Here is a 15,478-nt window from a genome sequence, read left to right on the forward strand (position 1 = left end):
TGAGAGAGAATGTCACATTGCACCACACTGAAATATTTGAACATACCCTGTGAGTGAAAGCAAAATTAGTGTTACATGGTGTAACTAAAGAGTTAAGCCCTTAAACAAATTTTGTACAACATTATTTTGATGTATGCCAGTTTGGAAATAACTTTTTTTGATAAATGAGGGAACAACTGACACACACTCACAAATACAAAAACGTTATACACAGTGCTGTTGTTGACCATCTGATTCTGATTATATCCAGTTTCTTCAGCACTGTCAGAGGTGCTGAGATCATCCCCTTTTGCTTTCATCAACATGTGTTATACTTTATTGCAACGCGGGAAATGTTGGATCTTGTTGGACAAAGTACCCAACAGCTCTCTTTTAAAGAGAGCTGTTCTCTTTTGTTTCATCAGGTTTTTCAGTGGAGCAGTTGAGATCACAGTTTTTCTTTTAAATCTGTATTCAAACCCACATTCAAACTTTTTGAACATTTTGATAGAAATAATTTCCTCTAGTATTTGTTGTTGTTGTTGTTTTTTTTTGTTTTTTTTAATATTTCTAAATTTCACATAATCCAGCTTGTCTGGGATAGTCTAAAATACAACCAACAGCATATGTGCTATTGTTCAGGTCTTTGCTGGTTGCCTGGCAACCACATAATGGGCACAATAAAACTAACCGATCCTCTAAAACTTCAAATTGTCGTTGATCTATTGTGCAACTTGGTGAGCTTTAGAGGTGCTGCAAGGTAGATTTTGTTTGTTTTGGACAGAAACAGGCTCTGTTTCCAGTCTTTATGCTAAGCTAAGCTAAGCGGCTGCTAGCTAGCTTCATATTTACTGTATGGATATGAGAGTGGTGTCAATCTTATCATCTAGCTCTCAAGAAGAAAGCAAATAAAAATATTTCCTATAATGTTGAACTATTGCTTTAATATTGAGAAATTACCATCACTCATCTAAAAAAAACACAGAAAAATACAGTATCTCATTTAGGACAGAATCCATTTGCAAATACCTCATGAAATGAAATGACTGGGTGTCACAGCATCCCTTTGTTTGTGCTGTAACTGCCAGTGTGATGACTGTCAAGGTTAAATATTTATGTCAATAAATTATGTACAAACTTCAAAAACGCATTCTGATTGGCTGCTGAACTTTCAGACTGACTGCACAAGTCCCATCCCTCATGTCATGCTTTCTCTCTCTCGCTCTGTTTCTCTCTCACAGAGAGAGAGAGAGAGACATAGCTCTTTCACTCTCCCTCTCTGTCTCTCACTCAGTTGACACAAAGATAGTGAGCAGGAATCCTGAATCACTTGGAAAACCTGGAGCATTAGATTCCCAAAACCTTTTAAGAGGCATGTATCCAGATTAATTGTAAGTATTTTCAGAAAATTAGGCTTGAAATCTCTTTTTATGATTTGAGGTATTTTGTCAGACAAGAAGCCTGGTAGAGTGCGTGCTGTGTTGGACAATATTGTATATAATATAATAAGTGATGTAGAAGTGATTGAGTGTTTTCTTGGTCAGTGCACTTGTCACTTGGCGTGACCTGGTTTCCTGTGTGGGTGTGTCGGTGCGTGTGTATTGTGTGTGTGTGTGCGTCTGTCTGCGTTTGTGGCCGAAGGCTGAGATTTAGCCTGGAAGAGCCATTTGTTTTCCCAGCCAGGGTCACAGTTCTGCTGATAACAAGAGCTACTTTGAACTGCGTTTAGCGTATGCGCGTTTGTGTTTTTAGGTTTACTAAGGTCTGTTATGTCGTAATAGTGCTGAGAGGTCTTTATTGTTGCCATTTTATTTGCTGTTTGTGTAAATTATAATTATGAAATGCAGTCATGAGGATAAAGCCTAAATAAACAGCTGTTGCACAGCTACATCAAATCTTCAACATGCTTCCATTTTAGGTCTCCATAGTGTGGAAATGCTATCCCGTTGCTAATTTCAGTGTTTCTAAATTAGCTTGATGGCAAGCACAGCTGTTTATCATGCTTCTGGCTACATGGCTTGACAACTTAAAGCTGCAGTGCGCAATTTCTTGCCTCAAGTAACCAAAACGTTACGCTAGTATCGCCCTCGTGACAAGTTCATGCCCTGACATATGTGGCGTCAGTTTGTGTCCTCAAATGACAGCTACCTTGATGCAGTAGCCAACATCTGTACAGCCACAACATTCACTGAAGCAACAGACAAATACAGATGGTCTCCAATTAGACAACTTGCGTGTGTATTTTACATGTTTACAATCACATCTTGTCTGCTGCACATTTAATTTCACTGCACTTTTGTTTATCATCAGCCAGTTGTTGTTGCTGCTGTGGCGTGCCTGTGTTATTGTTAGTCTCACCTTCATAACTACACCCAAGCTCAGTGGCAGGTTGTGCCCATAACAGACTTTACATACCAAACTTAAATTGTGATTTCAGGCATTTGGAAATATAGACATGTACATACAAGTTTGCAGAAAGGTGGAGTATAATTATATTATTCATTTACCTTTATTCTAAATGTAAAAGAAAGAGATAAAAGCGTCAAACAGTGTCCATTTATGATTTCATTTCATTTCAAGCAGGATTGACAGCATTAACAGGCACTGGTGAGAGATACACAGTCACGCTTAGTGGCTACAAGTTTTGCACGTACTCTTTGCCAACTTTTGGTATGTCTGGTTAGACCTGTTAGTTGACTGTGACACATGCCGTTTAGATTTTGTCTATTATGGATCAGAGTGGGCTCTCACCACAGTGAAGAATGGACTGTTAAAAAATGATGACATGATGACAACTTGACACATGCTTCTGAAAATGGACCCCCCCCCCAAAAAAAACAACAAAAAAACAAAAAACAAAACAAAGAAAAATGTGTCCCATCATATTTTGTCTGAGGTATTGTGAGAAAGCATTTTCAGCATGTCAGTAGGTCAGAGGTCCTCAGGAATTTACTTTTAGCTGCTGTAGTTTCAGTCTAGAGGTATATTGTGCAACTGATCTATTGAAGTCCATTATTTACCTAGGAGGAAGTTGTTGTCAGTTTTAGTGTTAAGTTTCTTGGGCAAACATACTGCATGTTTATATCTTTTTAATGTTTGGGATTTGGATTGGTATTCATTATATTCCATTAAGGGGCAATGGAGGGGGAGAATTTACTAAATGAACTGTCAAACTTTGATCCAGCCATATAAAGCGTTTTTGCATGTTTTTCTTTTTTTTTTATGAGCAGCATTGTATTGATTATGAAAGCCCATTTTGAATAAAAGTGCCTCAACTCCAAAATTTCATTTCAATAGACATGTATTAGTTTTTGGGAAATTCTGAATCTTGGCATGTCTTCTGTTTATTACTTAGTGGTTTATTCTTTTAAAACTGAATCAGCAACACTAGTAAAACACTAATGATGCCTAGTGATCAATACAGGTCTGTTTTGTAATATCTGTCTGCGATTGTAGATGTGTAGAAGAATTGTCTTGCAGTGAACAAAATCAACATGAATCAGCAGTCCTCTTAAGGGTCTCATCATCAGCATTTACCTTATTTTAGCTGTCAAATCAGTCTCATCAAAAGATTGAAGCCAAGCTGCAGACTAGACGTCATACGAAGGTTAGATGTCACTGTGAGCTTATTAATGGAGCACCTGTCTGTTTCATCCCTTTGGCTGAAGTTCTGTCTGTGTGAATGTGGCACGGAGCCTTGAAACGAGGCTGCACCTTGATACATATACTGTGTGTGTGTGTGTGTGTGTGTGTGTGTGTGTGTTGGAGGAACTTGATTTTTACTAAGAATCAGTGAGCTGAGCTCTCTCTCTCTCTTTCTCAGTCTCGCTCTCTCTTTCACACACACCCACACACCCTCTTAACGTGAAGCTGGTCCCTCCTCTCTGGGTCGGTCACACATTCCGACTGTGGCCCATGTATTTTGGCAGCGGGTTAAGGGCTGTGGTCACTCTAATTATGAGGTTTCGGGCACTAGTTATTTGGATTTATATGTCGCTGGCCAACATTACAATACCAGAACCACACAATTAGTATCCGTGCATGTTGTGGCTGAGTGTGTCTGTTACGGAGGTATTTCATGCTAACAGGGTGCATAACTAATCTCTGCCGAGCTCTGATTTCTTTGCCTACCAATGTGCTAGATTGATATAGACAGAATATTCCAAATGAAATCTGTTTTTTTTCCGGACATATTGGGTATGAGACATCATTTCCTATTTATTATAGACTGTGTGTAATGAAAGCCAGCTACTGAAAACGGACTGTTCAGTTTCATAGGCATCATTAGCTTTTCTCATTTCCAGCTGGCATTCTACTGAGTTTGCATAACTGGCTTCTTTTAAACAGTCTGTGCTTTCATTAAAGACAAGAGTCTTGGGTTTCAAGACTGCTGGACAAGATCAAAATAAAAAAAAAAAAAAAAGCTGTTTGCGATAAATGTGATCAAATACGTTAACAAGTGTTTGTGTTTGAGGAGAAGGAAAGTTTACGGATGTCAACGTTAGTATGTATAAATAATGTGTGCATTTAGTAGCATTGCAAACTCAAAGCATACTGTTACATTTACCACTAATAACACTCTCTGGAATTCATAACGTTTCATACTTTAATCAAAGGTTTGTTTTCCAAGTATTTTGGCTGTATTTTATGCCTTTAGTGATAGACGACATTGGAGACGTGACAGGAAACTAGGAGGGAGCGAGTTGGGGAATGATAACCAACAAAGGTCCCCTGGTTGAATGTGAATTGAGGACACTTCAGTCCATGGTCAGCGCCTTAACCCCTAAACCACCAGGCTGACCCAATTCTGAAATTGCCATTTCAAAATACCAGTTACATCACACCAGTCCAACACATTTTTTTTATGATCAAGAAAATGTAAGGTTGTGATGATGTTAGATAACTGTGGGATATCTAGATCGCATGGAAGACTGTACTCTGGTTGTGAGGTGATGAAATTAGTCCATATTATTTCTCCAAGACACAACATTACAGAAGTATTCAAAAAATGTCCTCACAGAGATGAAATTATTTAACTTGTAACGAACACATCATCTCATTTTATTAAGTGTCATTCTTATTACTCTGGAAAGTTTGTGGTTTTGATGGGTTTAAAATGCTGTGAAATGAATGTTCCCTCTGTCTTCCCTTCCCGCTTAAATTCAGAATTTGTTATTTCAGTTGTTTCACTCACAATGGCCCATGCACTGTGAAGTGATTTAGTTGAATAGTTACGGATAAGAAAGCTAATGTGATGATAGAAGAGCACAGTAAAATGTATTTGTATTACTCAATCTTGAACTTGCTAGCTGTCTCAGTCAGTCTCTTTGAATGTACTTTAATGGTTTGAAAGTTCAGTGTTTATTTTATTGTGAATATAAATATATAATTGGAAATTGGTCATGAAAACCAGGAAAAATAATGACTGGTGTGTCTGTGGTCTGTCTGTATGTCTCTCCCAGGGCCTACAAGTGGATAACTATGCCACAGATACATGTTGGGACCATGCAGAGCTAGTGCACAGAGGCACACACATGGTCATGTAAGCTGTGACCGTACTATCAAGGAAATTCCTCAGTCCTCCAAGGTCACCTCCGTGGGTTCTCTATCGTGGTTTGTACAGCTGCACAAGCTTCTGTTTCCACAACACACACAGACAGAGCACACTGTGTATGGACATGCTGTCTTAGTCACCCAAGAGGTCACTGCAAGTTGTTATTTGCCCCGGCACGGACCTATGCTCATGATGGCACACTGAAATAGAAAAAAGAAGCTTGGGACTGTTGTGTAGCATGAAGTGGATTCTTCTGATCATCTAAGTAAGTAACATGAACTTTAAAATATAGGTTAGCTGCCAATGACTGACGATAAATGATGAATAATTGAAACTGCTGTAGTATTATGTAAACGAATCAGTCTAAAATAATAAGGTGCTGCTCCACCGCAGCTGAGCTAAAAAGTATATTTTTCACATATTGTGGAAGAGCAGTGAGAATATGCTCTATTCAGAGAAAGCAGGACTCACTAACATTACTCATCTGGACCAGCCGAGTTGGTAAGGATGACAGTGCAGTAGCCTCACACAATATATAAGGTTTGAAGTCTGCAAATTTCATTTCCTCTGCAAATTTCATTTCCTCCTTCTTCCCCTATGGAGCCACTAATTGAGATGGAAGAAGTCGTTTTCCAGTACAAGGAACTTAGAGAGTCTTCTACAGTCAAATTTTGCAGTTCTTCTAAATGCTGTTAGTTAGATTTCTCCTGCTTAACTGCCCTCAACATCAAAATTTTACTTCTTTTCAAAGCTGCAGCAAAACAAGGGACAAAACAGGAGGCTCCAGGGAGACACGATGGCCACTGAAGAAAATCAGACACAGGTTGGAGCTGTAGTCCTGGCTCAGCGTGCTTCTCCTCCATCAACTGGGAGTAGACCCAGCAGAGAAGTTAGACATGCAAATGACAGCCAGGAAATACGGCGATACTCTGACCAATTGCTGCAGTCAAAACAGAGGAGCAGCCCTTCCCTCCTCTTATATAGGAAGCTGTCGTGTGACAGTGGGAAAGGGACTATTTTGGACGAGGAATATGGGTGTTTGGATTACAGCTCAAAACTCTTGAGTACCGAAGAGAAACTTTGTCCAGAGGTGTCGGCTGGCAAGCGAATTGAAAGAATAGCGAACACAGTTACTCCAATACCTGGGAAAAGTTCAGAGGGATCTCCGTGCCAGCTGGACACCCCTAGAGAAGGTGTGGATGCAGGCAGAAACAGAACTGGCAGCACCCGCTGCTCCTGCACCCTGTCTAGCCTTTACATGAGTCCAAACACCTCCTCTTGCCACAGCCCCAGATCCAGTCCAAGCCCTAACTCCAGCCCTGTTCACAGTCCCTGTCTCAGCTCCAGCCCCTCGAGGCGCATCCAGCGACACATCCGCCGCAGCAGCCTGCCTGTGTCTATGTTGGCTTCCCACAAGGTAATAAAGGAGGACAGTGCTAGCCCTGGTTAGCTGCAAATTCAGCTGCTATATCAGGGCTGTGTTACGTGTTCTATGTACTCTAAAATGCTTTTCACATTTAAAATCCCTGTTCAGTGTTGACAATGTCACAATGTTTACACTATAGTCAATACTTTACCCCATTAAACAGTCCATTTGAGTCATTAATAATTTAGCTATAAAGAAACATCTCTGACTGTTTTAATGTACCATGTTTTCTCTTCCTCTAGCCTTCACCTCACCACTCATCGCGGTGCAGCCCGTCCAGTGAACCAAGCTCTTTGGTGTCTTCTCCCTGTAGTTCCCCTCTTACCAACCACCATCAACATCACCAAAATGGACACATCCGCCAGCAGCATCTCAAAGACGGCTACTCAAGTTTAGAGAGACTCAACCGGAGGCCCAGGGTTAACAAATGCTCCCTCGAGAAACTGTTTTTACGACGGACATCTCTTGAAACCATGACAACAACATTTGGGCACAGTGAGAGGTCACCCTCGGGAGTGATCAGGAGCTGCAGCGGGGGCAGCAGCAGTGAGGAAATTGATGCAGAGGGTCCCTTGGATAACACAGAGTTTGTTAGGAACCGTAAAGAGCGTTCCACTGTCCTGGTGAGGCGCTTCTTCAAGAATAATCAGAAGGTAAATAGGTCTAATAGTTTGTCTTTTTTTTTTGATAGATTTTAAATGCTTTCGTGTCTTTTTTCCCTTTTAATCACTATGGAAACGATCTTGACAGTACGCTTCATTTATAATATGCTTCAAAATAATGAGACATGCTGAAATACTGTCCTTCTTTCTGTAAGGTAACCAAGTCAGTGTGTACGGGAACCAGAGCAATTGTCAGGACGCTGCCGTCTGGGCGCATCTCAGAAGAGGTGTGGGAGGTGGTTATTCACCACAGGATATGGCAACCCAGCAAGAAGGATATGTGGCCAATCCTAATCCATGGTGTGGGAGAAGAATTCAGAGTCTGCAGGGGGATGCTACGCTCTGTTGGTGTTAAACTACAGCAGGTAAGAGAATGAATACACAGAGTCTTTGTGTATAGATTTCATAAAACAAAGTTTTAAACGTGAAATAGAAGCATTCCAGATGTGAAGACCTTAAATGTGCTCTGAAAGTTGCTGAAAACATAGTCAGGACAGAAATGCAGTGAACCTCTCAGGTCTTGGCTAGTGTATCTTTCACACCAACAGGCTACTGTTAACACGCTCCTGTTATGGGAGAACTGTACCAGTGCATCTCAGACAGATTCGAAGTAAGTCTACAGTAATAATCAGCACAATTGATGACATGTTTTCAATAATTATCTTAAGCCGTGGGATATCAAGGTTGCCTTTTTTTATGATATTGAGAAATATGTTGCAGTGGGAACTTGAAATGATGTGAAATTTTCACATACAGAGACGTGGGTTTGTATGTGGTTTCTTTTTAAACTCCACTTCAATGGAGAAAAGTTGTTCCTGGTTTGTGCCTTCCACTGTTTGCATTGAAATGTTATGCCTGTTATGCATGGCAGATGATTAAATTGTTCAAGGAATATGTTAATAGGTCGACACACACGCACACACACACACACACACACACACACACACACACACACCCATCCTAAAACACATACACACAGGCTCTTTGTTCAGGTTAGGGCCCCTGCTGTGGAAAAATGATTTATTCTCTGTTAGTTCTACTCTCAATACTACTGACAGACTGAATGACTGAGCCTTCTGTGTGTGTGTGTGTGTGTGTGTGTGTGTGTGTGTGTGTCTGTCTCTGTCTGTCTGTCTGTCTGTCTGTCTGTCTGTGTGTGTGTCTGTGTGTGTGTGTGTGTGTGTGTGTGTGTGTGTCTGTGTAGGGTGTGCGTGCGTGTGCCTGCGTGCACATGCGTTTGTAGATGGACTAAGCAGAGTTGGCATCTGCATTAAAGTTAAAGCCATGGAAACTGGAGAGAGACTGAATGAGCAAGACAGAGTGAGAAAGTTAGAGAGGGATGGAGGACGGAGGAAAAGAGACGGAGAGAGACCCAGTCCTTTGCTGTGTTATTATCCAGTTTCCAAGCAAGAGAGAGAGAGAGAGTGTTTTACAAACACGAAAAACCTCTCACAGGAGCTGATCAGCTTGAGCAACCGTGGCAGGCACATTTCAGAGAATAAACAACACACGGTTATTCTTCAATAGACGTTTGTCTCACACACTCACATTTAATAGCAATCAATCAAGTAAGTCATGCTTTTCTGTCCGAGAGGTGCAAACATTATGAGAATCTGTGAGGACTCAGGAATCAGCAGCATCACACAGGATGCACACTTATCCCACTTCTTCCTGTAAAAACTCGAAACACATGGAGACCGAAACCCAGTGTCCTGAAGACACATAACAACCACTGAATTACACAAGACCAACTTTATTGTATTCCGTCTCAAAGAGCATATTGTATTTCTGTTTTATTTCCCTGCTTCGTGTAACTGTTGATGGTAAATTCAGTTACAGTGTATACATGTATACACAGCAGCCTACTATGATTCCCAGTGTGTTGATGTAAACAACCCATTGACTTTTGGCTCTGTAGAAAATAATGATAAATAACATTTGTATTTAATCATAATAGTTAATTCGAGAAAAAGGGTGAGAGCTTGGACTTTTTTAAAAAACTACTTTCTCCAAAATCACTTCTCCAGAGTACTTTTATTTAAAGTCAGGTCCCCACCATTGAAAGAGGGGGATTGTCTATGTGGGCACATGCATGTGCTCATGACCGTGACATTTTTTGATGACTTACATTTTATGGCGGGATTCGACATGTGTGTGCATAATATGCATGGAAATGTATTTGTGTTGTTTTCATGGGTTTATGCACAGCCACAACAGAGCCAAGTCCCGTCTAAGGTTTCTTATGTACGGAGGGGGGCTCGTACACTCACGCCACACAAACACGCACACACTCATACCCATGTGCATACTGCAGTGTGGTTTTGGACTTTGCCAAAATGTTTTTATGAGTCCTTTGTGGTCATAGAAATTCGGGCTGAGTGAAGTCCAGGCAGAGCTGCTTTAATAATGAGCCTATTGAAAATGGGGGAGTCGCCAGCACTTCCCTTGTCAAAACACCATCTGAGCTGCTCCCGTAAGGGGTTACCAGAGAAACTCTGAAAACTCTGAGTTGCAGCGAATAAGCAGAGATGAGGCAGAGTTGTCATAAGGATCATAAAAAACTATGAAGAGAGGAACGCATCCCAAACAAATGGGAGCCATGCAGTCCAAAACAGCTGCAAAGAAACAAATTCACTCTATTTTCTATTTGTTTTATTTGATCAAATATTTAGTGCACAAACATTATAAATGATTATTCATTAGTTCACACAATACACACATTTTTAAATGTAAACAATTTTGGTTTCCTTGCATTTCAGTTTGAATGAGTTCATTGATACCTACTGAGAGATGGCCATAGTTTTAGTTTTTTAAATATTATACGCACGCACGCACACACTCACACACACACACACACACACACACACACACACACACACAAAACCACACTGTTTCTGTCTGTCTCTACTCCCCTCTGTGTTTTACATGCACACAATCACACTTTATGGTACACAGGGCCCCCTATATGTGGCATGTGAGCCTGACTCTGCAGTAATCGTGTTGAGTAGTTTTCTGGAGGTATCCTGTGGCCCTGTGTGTTTATTGCTACAACTAATGAAGCGAGCCAAAGAACACAGGATTATATGGAGGAGGGACTGGAGCAGGGCAACAGTGGCAGAGAGAGAGAGAGAGAGAGAGAGAGTAGGGAGGGGTAACAGGCTAGTAGAGAAAGAGGGAGAAAATGAGATTTTAACAGTGGAAAAAGGAGAAAATCTACCATGGAAGAAAAGTGAAAACAAGGTTGGAGGGGGTGTCGGGATGGACTATTTGAGAGAATAGAGAGAATGAGAGAGAGGAAACAAAAAGAAAGATTTAGACCAAGACAAAACCATGAAGTTATGTTTTACATGTAAAAGAAAATGAACACGATGAGGATTCTCAGGACAGCACATCTGTAATAGCGTGTTTTCCTCCTTGTCCTTCCGTGGGCTCTGCAGTGGGATCATTTAGTAAGTTTGGCAACTAGAAATACTTAACCATAAGAGCCAAAGGTTGAAACCATAGTGAGTCATTAAATCATACTGTTTCCATGATTCTTTGTGTTTTTGCACCACCTTAATACTATTGGTAACTCACAGATGTGTGTCAGAGAGATGCCGATCTGGTTTGAGCAGTTAAAACGCCATGCATCTTTTTTTCATATTATGGTGGGGGCAGGAGAGACAGAACAAGGAAGTTTCATAACTTTGAGCAAGCTTAACCGTGACAAGCACACACACACACACACATACATACATACATACACACACACACACACACACACACACACACACACACACACACACACACACACACACACACACACACACCTGGCATAGGGATCCAACAGTCTCTGTAACAAGAAGCATTTTATTGTTTGCCTTTGTGGAGTCTACCAATTAACAACCTGCTGAGTCCTTTCATTTAACTCAAAGTGGTGTCCGGCTAAGTGGTAAGTGACCATGCCCAATGTTGCAGACAAAGGCGTGCACAGACATGGACATGCACATTTAAATACCTTTTAGACAAGCAGTTAGGGCTGAGTGGTAGTGAGGTTGAGAGAGATGTTTGCTTGAAAATATGTCATCCTCCTATTACAGAGGAAAAACCAGTCTTCAGGGACTGGAAGACATTCTTCCCTCCAGGGATGCTCTGTGCTGTCGTGTTTCCCTCAGCGTGTCTGTTCAAATCCAGGAATAAATCCAAAATGTCCTCTGCTCTCTCTAATGCACTGCTGTCACCACATTATTGACGAAAGCATCTTAAACCGAACAGAGGATGCTAGCTGTGAATAAACTCACCACATTATTAGATGCATCAACCTCACACATGTATTTACCTTAAGAGCAGTCTAAATATTGGAAGGAATGTATGCTCAACCAGGCTGCACCTTACTGGCCTGTACTGACACCAAATTCAACTGACCCTGCTCTGAGCTTGCCACTTGAGGAGCTACTAAGGTATTTTTTACCACTGTAAAAATCCCATTTGAATTTTTTTTTTTTTTTTTAAATATCCTCAGTACTGTTCAACATAGAAATACAGGATCTCCTGGAGAATTTAATGATACCATAGGTTTATGTTATAGTCATTGGTTTTAATTATTTCAACATTTTAGTAATTTTTTCCGCCATTATTTTTAATGGAGCAAGAGCTGTAATGAATTCAAAATGTTTTGACATTACAGTAGGGGAAAAAACTTGAATTAATTAGACCAGGTTACATTTCCCAGCATTCAGTTTTCAAGGTTTAGTGACCACATGTTCATTATCTCCTTTGCATCCTGTGTTCTCCTCTGCTGCTGTGAACCACCAAGATTCTTTTGAGCAGTGAACCATGTTGGTGCCTTTTGTCAATTCAATTAAACCTAACACTATTGATAGCAAACTCTTACTAATTTCTTTTTATTGAAATGGGACTTTCAGATAGGCTGTTATTCATATGGGAGGTTATCTTTTCTGCTGCACTGGACATCATCACTTTTAATGACTCTGAATAGCTCAGTATAAAAACACAGTTCACCAGAAGTTAGTAGTGTGTGTCAGGTTTGATTCACAAAAACAACAGTCCTGACTGTATACATCACTTCCTGTCCGGGGCTGGATTAATAGAGGGGGGAGATAGGTTATCAGTTCTTGTCACAGCACTACTCTTTCTCTCTCTCTGTGTCTCTCTCTCTTGCACATGCACACATCACTGTGTTCCCTATTCACTCTGTCATGCGGTTGCTTTGCTGTTGATGATAACAGTCACACACATACCCACACAGAATATTTTTCTTCCTCTTTTCATTTTTCCTTTCAATTTGTAAAGCACAAATATTAGATTGCTTTTCACGCTGAGGTGACTGAGATAGCCCTCAGTACTGTGTCTATTGAAGTTGTTGGTGGTCAAACTCTATTTAGACTGAGATCTCAGAGTGTCTCTTCAGACAGTGGTTGCAGCTGATTACAGGGGAATATCGGCCACCAAAATATCAAAGTAAGCAAATTTTCTGCCTTTCTCCGCGGCTGAAGACAAAATTGAATTTTGTCCAAACCAAGTCTGTGATGATTGCTTCAAAACATGACTTTAAAAATCTTTTTATTTTCTGGAACAAAGTTGATAACCATCCATATCGCTGTCAGTATGACTTATGGTGCTATATTAGTGCTGGTTGATGGTGTCTAGCTTTGAAGTTAGGTTGCATCTGGTCAACAAATATTATCTGGGCTGTCCCAAACAATAAGATCAAAACACAGCCTGTGATATATGGAAACTTGCTAAACTCATTCTTGTTTGCTCTGCTGAATTGTATGTTCCCTCCAGCCCTTTACTAGTCAAATATCCATGCCTGTAAAATGCGTCAATACTTTTAAAGACCGGCCCTTTATGACCTCAGGTAATAACTCTTGTGAACACATCCACGTCTTTGTTACCAATTAGTGCTTGTTTCAGAGGTAGATAAAATGTCCAGCAAATATCCGGTTTTAAGCCGTCCATTCCATACCAGAAAGTGCCATGAGGTGAGGTTGAACTGATTAGCTTTCCAGGTAATTGCTTCAGTAAATAGACTGGTTCATTTCTTTGAAAGGGCCATCAATCAGTTTTCAAGTGTGTATGTGCACCGAACCAGATGGGCATAAAAAACAAAACAAACAAAAAAAAATAGGCTACTGTATGCATGCATAACAAACTTGTTGCCAGTGTCACTGGCGTACGATGTGAGTTGGGAATTAATGTACATGAACACACGCAATGCTGAACTAATTAGGTTAGAGCTACTAAAAAGGTTGAAGTGAATACAATTACAGTCACAATCACAGTTTGAGCTATTGGAAGTTAATAAATTGTCACGTTCACAGGAAAACTGGACCCAAATGTAGACAACACAAAAGGGAATAGATGAAAAAAAGGTAATTTGATAATGAAAGGGATTTACAGGTGAAACAGAACACAGAAGATCGAAAATGTAGGCGAAACACAAAACGGAAACACTAGGAGACAGTGGGGAAACTAAACAGGAGCAAAACAGACAAGCTAGCAAAGACAATTAAATACACCAGGGAGGCTAGGATAATAGAGTACAAGTGAAACACATCAGGGTGGGATAATTACAATGCTGGGAAACTGTACAAAGACGGGAAATAAAACACACGGTGGACACACAAGGTATGTATTTCAAAATAAAACAGGAAATAAACAAAAGTCCAAACATAAAGTCCACACAGCGAGTTCTTTCAGACCCCACACACAGTGAGTTATCTCACCTCTTTCAATTGTTGAAGTGCACCCGCTGTACATGTTTGTTTGCTGTATGACTGAAAGGCTCTCAGCCAGCAGCTTGCTCTGTGAACACTGTAATGCACTGTGGAAAAAAATACAAAGGTAAAAAGAAAAAAGATCCTGATGAGGCCAGGCTGTGAAAATTGGCTTAGCATGGCATGTATAGGAGTTGAGAAACTGCAGCTTGCCAGTCTACTGCGAGATACCTGCTGATGTTTTTTTGTGTGCGTAATCAGCAAGGCATGCAATTAAAAAAGGGAGTTCTCTTTTTGTATTCATCCTAGTTCCAAGATTATGAATCAATTAGGCAACATTCACTTGCATCATAGTAGCAGTACAGAATGTACCAGAGAAAGGTTCAGATCTTTAATTTCTGCTTTATTTAGTGACACGACACATCACACAGTACATGCTGAGCATATCAAACATATTTCTTATCCTAACTGGTGACTGTCTAATCGGATCCGGCCAATCGGTTTGGAGATTGAATCATTTCAAACAAACCACTTGAAGACAAATTGGGAGTGGCAGGTTTGATTATCTTCCAGTTTGTGGTTGGCACATGGGCAAAAGGTTCATAAAATAGTGTGTGAAGATAACTGGCTCCATCTGTGATTGTGTTCCAATTTGTGAAATACTTGGGTCTAATAAACCTCTTATCAAATCTTGAATCTTTTATTACCAAAGAGCAATTTTCAAACAACCAGGTAGTAAACATTCAGCTAATGAAAAAAATACAAAACATAATATCTAATGAGTATAATATAAAAAAAATGATAAAGAAAAATATTTTTTCAAGAATTAACTAGTGAAAAAGATTCACGCTCACTTACAGAGACACAGACACACACAGACACACACACATGGGCTTACCCTCCATGTATGTCACACTCATTTAACCTTGTGTCTACCACTCTTATGTTCTCTCTGTGTGTGTTGTGCCACTACAAAGGAATGTGCCAAGCAGGCCACTTTCTCACTCAGCTGGGTGTTGGGGCTTAGGCAGAGATTAGTGTGTATCTGAGTGTGTGTGTGTGTGTGTGTGTGTGTGTGTGTGTTGAGACACACTCTTGTTTAGTCAGATGTCTGCTTACACAGAAAGAGGGGTAGGAC

General features: G+C 40.4%; 1 protein-coding gene across 6 annotated transcripts in view; it reads left to right on the plus strand.

The window, feature by feature from the left end:
- The first annotated feature begins 1,233 nt into the window (after positions 1-1,233).
- plce1 (phospholipase C, epsilon 1) overlaps positions 1,234-15,478 on the plus strand; it is an 86,284-nt gene continuing 72,039 nt past the window's right edge. For all 6 annotated transcript variants that reach the window (XM_087179239.1, XM_087179240.1, XM_087179241.1 and 3 more), the window contains exons 1-5: positions 1,234-1,370; positions 5,442-5,798; positions 6,285-6,950; positions 7,202-7,612; positions 7,777-7,986. In XM_087179239.1, the coding sequence (XP_087035365.1) occupies positions 6,330-6,950; positions 7,202-7,612; positions 7,777-7,986 (1,242 nt within the window). In that variant the 5' untranslated portion in view covers positions 1,234-1,370; positions 5,442-5,798; positions 6,285-6,329. The remainder of the gene's footprint in view (positions 1,371-5,441; positions 5,799-6,284; positions 6,951-7,201; positions 7,613-7,776; positions 7,987-15,478) is intronic.

This window comes from Seriola lalandi, unplaced genomic scaffold (genome assembly GCF_002814215.2).
Source record: "Seriola lalandi dorsalis isolate HSWRI2012SDOR001 ecotype SW California unplaced genomic scaffold, Sedor1 jcf7180002054801, whole genome shotgun sequence".
Lineage (NCBI taxonomy): Eukaryota > Metazoa > Chordata > Actinopteri > Carangiformes > Carangidae > Seriola > Seriola lalandi.